A 4,864-nucleotide genomic window follows, 5' to 3' on the forward strand; every position below is an offset into this window, starting at 1 on the left:
TGAATTATAGGTTTTTTTTCTCACCTACAAAAAAACACCTGTCTAGCGCGCTGCGTCGTTCTGTCCGTATGTCATCCTTGGTGCGTGTACAAGATTGGGCAAACAATAGCACAGCATCCTGCGACCGATGCTAAGTGGATTGTTGTGTTTGTGCAGTGTTGTGGATTAAAGTTTGAAGTTGTCTCTCTCTTTTTCTCTTTTAATGGATTTTAAAGATTCATTCTAGTGGTATTCGCTTACATTTACGATTTATCGAAGCGATCCTCCCGCGGTTAATGCATTAAAGAAGCAGAAGAAGAAGGAAAGAACCGGGAAAGCAAAGCCACGAATGTCCTATTTACCACAGTGTAGCTTCAGCGCATAAACGATAGCAATGTCTGGCCACAACCCGCCACACGGGCGACTGGGACAACCGAACACTACGTGGAATCCGTTACAGGTATTTGTGAAAAAACGTCCACATTAAGACTTAATATTGGAGCAAATTTCAAACTATTTGTCCCTTCTTCGTAGGTCCCGTCGTATGTCCCACGACAACCGCAGTTAGCACACATGTCGAGCGAAAGATCCATGGCACGCTCACCACTAACGTGGCCTACACCACCGACAACGCATCAGGATAAAGTGTACAACTTAATGGCCGGCAACCTAATGAATGTAATTGTTCTGTTCCTGTTCCTGTTCCTGTTTTCCGGATAGGATTACTGTTACCGGATGGGCACTAAGCGTTAATCTCTCGCATATTTTGCTATTGTAGAACCTTGATATGAATCCACTGTTGCAAGGCTATGGACGAAACGTCGGTATGCCGCTGGGATCGGTCGATTTGACACTGTCGTCTGCCGCACGTAGCACACCCTCACCCAAAGGGGTCCACAACAATATTCAGACTGCTTCCACGAGTTCTTCACATTCGTCGCATACCTCGTCTTCAACGACAACCACACTGCCATCAAACATTCCCACCAGTGGCGTTCACAGCATGGCCGGAGATAGTGGCCTTTCTGGAAGGTATGCATAGAAGTGGCCCCATCAAAACGACTTTTGTTTTGATAAATTGTTTTGATTTCGTAGTAATCACCAAGCGAGACCCGCCGGCACCTCGGGTAATGTTGTACCGGCTTCGGGCGGAGTAATTCAGTCGACCAACGTAGCAGCACTGAAAGAACGCATGCAAGGGCCCGGTAGCACCAGTATGCCGCCTAGTGGGGCGGGAAGCACATCAAATAGCTTTGGAATGATGAATACAATCAACGACAGTAGTAATGCCACGATCGGCACTAGCATGGTACGTGGAGGCAATGGTTTCGGAGCCGGGTTGAGCAATCGCACAGCGAGCGACCTTGCAGCGCTCGTTTCCGGTGGTCTATTGGTGAAGGATGCGAAGCAAATCAACAGCGAAATGGACAGTAAAAATGGTCGCGATTGTGTAAGTATATCAAGAATCTCACGATCGTACACGGACGGCTAATAGCACTGTTTTCTCATCCGCCAAGTTTTCGCACCTCACGGACTCGGCCGACCTGGTGAAAGAGTTCGTCTTGCAAACGATGCATTGCAACGCGTTATCGGTTTCACCAAAGCGAAGTATGTGTGTGTTTGGTTGTAGTTGCGATCGTTCCATACTAACACATCTTGTACAATTCACCCTCCAGCATCTCCAGCAAGATCATCGGTGCAGACGACTTTAAGCCCCAACAGAAGCCGAAGTCCACCGTTAAATTTATTGCTCGGGCCGTCCGCTATCGACGGTAAGCTCGGTGTGGATTGTTTAAACAGCGCGTTTCCCTTGCCGAGCAACAACACTGCTGTGCCATCATTGAGTTCCGAACCTACTGCACCTGCTGCTGCAACACTGGAGGGGACAGATATTGGCACCGTTACGGCTAGAGCGATTGGTTCGTTGCTGGCAGGGACTGGTAGCGAACTGACCACCGGTACCTCGATATCTTGCCCAATCAATCCTTCCGCCTCGCCGACAGGGAACAGTATGGCCTCGAGTGAAGATTCGGTCGATTCGTCCAACAGCAGGAGTAACAACAGGAGGAGAAGAAAGCCGGAAAAAACCAACAAAATGAATGCGGTGTTTCCGCTCGAGGATGGAAAATCCCTTTTCCCGGTGGCAAAACCCGTGGACGGTGGGATGACGGGAATGGAAGAGTTGGACAGCTTGCGCACTAATCACGCAGCACGAAACGATATTACTGCACTAGCGATCGAAGGTATTAATGCGCTCAGCCACGGCCTGTCCGGGGCACAGTGCGATCTTAGTCAAGGTGCACCGCTGGCCAGCCTGTCGGAGAACAATGCGCGGGAAGCAAGTGGCATGCACACACCGCACGATATCTTTCTACCGCACCATACGCAACGTAAGCCACCAACGGGAACGTCCCAAGATCAGCAAAAGCTACTAGAAACCCTAATCCAAAGCAATATGAACAACAATGGCACAGCACCATCAGCAGCATCGAATAGTTCCATCGGTCCGAGGACTGCAGAAGATACCAGTGCGTTGCAAAAGCAGCACGCAGCGAACGATTGTGAAACGATCGATAAAATTGCTGCCATGGTAGCGTCTACGAATGCGTTGGCGAGAAAGTTTTGCCTAGACAAAGTGACGGAACCGACGATCGATAATGGTATCGTAGGATCGATGACAACCACGCCCGAGATGAACTGTAATGGACCTACGGTGCTCGAAAAAAGTACACAGCAAGAGGAGAAAAATGGCCGAAAGGCAGAGAAAAAAGCAAATGCTTCGGACAGCAGCTATGAGGAGGTATATACGTGTGCCAATGTTTTACGCGGTTTAATCTCCAACGTAACTAATTCTGAAAAATTCCGCTTCTCTTACAGGTTGAAAATAAGCTGGAAGAAATGTTTGCCGGCATCGAAGAGCAGCCGGGTAATTGTGTCGGGTCGGGCGTACAGAAAGAATCGTCGAACGCTAGTGATAACCATGAGCGCACTGGAAACTTACCATCGTCGATCGGACGAGATCATGCGACGGATGTTCCAGACGGTGACGTGATGAAACAGTTGTCGAATGATTTAGTATTGGCAGATCGGGCGAGTGAATTTCCGGGCAGTTCCAGCAATGGTAGCGGGAAGAAACCACTAACTCCAGCACAAAAGCGTAGCATCGGTAGCAAAGCGATCGCACAGCCGGTGGGAGAAATGATCTCCAGTACACCGGCGGTGAAACGTAAACGCGGACCTAAGAAAAAATCAAACGCACACAGCAAACCCGCCATCAGCCCGTTCATGGAACCGGCAGGACCCGCAATGTTGGGTCTGAAGGCGTTGAACAACAAAAAGAAGGGAAAGAACAAGAAAGCAGCTGCCACCGGTACGGGTAAGAAAGGTAAAGCGACAAAAGGGAAGGCGGGAAGCAAGTCCGATGAGCGGGAACCGTCAGCGGCTTGGTCTGCAGGAGCTGCTCCTAGTATAGAGGCGAACGGGAAGTACAAGGGACCTTACGTTCAGGTCAGGTCGGACGGATGCCATACCGTCATCAATGCGCCGCTCAACGAAGAGGACAGCGAGAAGACGCAGAACAAGACGAAAAAGTTTAGCAACAGTCTCAACAGCTCGGAGCGAAGCAAAATTCGTGGCCTGCACGTAAGCACACTCAGCACCAAATACGATGCGGACACGACGGATACGAGCTGGATGTGCGTGTTTTGCAAAACGGGCCCGCACAAATTTCGGCTCGGTGATCTGTTTGGTCCGTACATAATAAGCACCGGTTCCAGCGAGTTCGAACAGAGCCAGGTCGATGTGGATTTCTTTAGTGTGCGCCGAACGCGTGACGATCTTGAATCGAACCAAGCGAAGCAAAAGCGTGCCGCGGAGAAGCTGAAAGAGCAGCAACAATGTGGTGTAAGTAATGCTTAATTAAATTTTATTGTTGGGTGATCTTCAGAAAATCGTTAACTTTTGAAATCTTTTTTTTTTGATCTTAATTAATGACTTTTCTCAAAAGATTCATTCCTCACAACGCACTGATTTACTGCTTGTTATTAAATTTAATCATTTCACTCATTCCTCATTCTAGTCGAAAAGTAAAAAACGGAAAAACGCAACAGGAGCTCCTGTGAATGTCGGTCTGATAGCCATGCCAGGACCCAGCAACGTAACAGAGCTGGCACTGAAGGAGGAGAAATGCGACGATACCCTCGGCACGGAACAGCAAACATCGACAGAGATTTTTTACGGCATGATCAAAGCAAGTGATAACACGTACGAGGTGTGGACGCACGAGGACTGCTTAGTGTGGGCGCCCGGTGTTTATATGGTAGGGACGCGCATCGTCGGTCTGGAGGCGGCCATCTGGAACTGCTGTCGGCACCAGTGCCAGTTGTGCCGAAACTATGGTGCTGTGCTGAGCTGTCTGCATCAGGGCTGTCACGCAAAGGCGCACTACATTTGTGCGCACAAACAAAGCTGGAAGATGACTGAAGATTTCCAATCGTTTTGTCAACTGCACGCCGCTGCGAAGGAACCTAGCGATGGTGATGAGGTGGCCTCGGGCAGTAGGGAGGATGCTTCCGCACCAACGCTAGCAGCGACGACGACGCAGCTAAAGAAGGAAGGCAAGCCAGGTAAGAAGGGGGCGGTTAGTTTGACAACGAGTGCGTCATGAATATCATGTGATGAAAGAGATTGATTAAATTCAATGGAGATATGACTGATCGAGTGAGAATCATTTTAGCTAGCCGGTTGCATTTCCGCATATTGTAATGCCGCGGGGGATGCGATGAGAGAGGATGTAACAGTAGCCTCGTTTGGAATTGAGAATGAAGTATGCAAAGCGGTGTGGGTGAATGTGTGTGTCTGTGTGTGTGTGGTATACAAGGAAGCT

General features: G+C 49.2%; 1 protein-coding gene across 1 annotated transcript; it reads left to right on the top strand.

Moving 5' to 3' along the window:
• The first annotated feature begins 373 nt into the window (after window positions 1-373).
• LOC128712142 (uncharacterized protein CG5098) lies at window positions 374-4,645 on the top strand. Its single transcript, XM_053807037.1, has 8 exons — window positions 374-439; window positions 514-657; window positions 758-1,011; window positions 1,075-1,429; window positions 1,497-1,587; window positions 1,656-2,779; window positions 2,857-3,882; window positions 4,058-4,645. The coding sequence occupies exons 1-8, from the start codon at window positions 374-376 to the stop codon at window positions 4,643-4,645; spliced, it is 3,648 nt and encodes a 1,215-aa protein (XP_053663012.1).
• The last annotated feature ends 219 nt before the right edge of the window (window positions 4,646-4,864 follow it).

The sequence above is a fragment of the Anopheles marshallii genome, chromosome 3, assembly GCF_943734725.1.
Source record: "Anopheles marshallii chromosome 3, idAnoMarsDA_429_01, whole genome shotgun sequence".
NCBI lineage: Eukaryota > Metazoa > Arthropoda > Insecta > Diptera > Culicidae > Anopheles > Anopheles marshallii.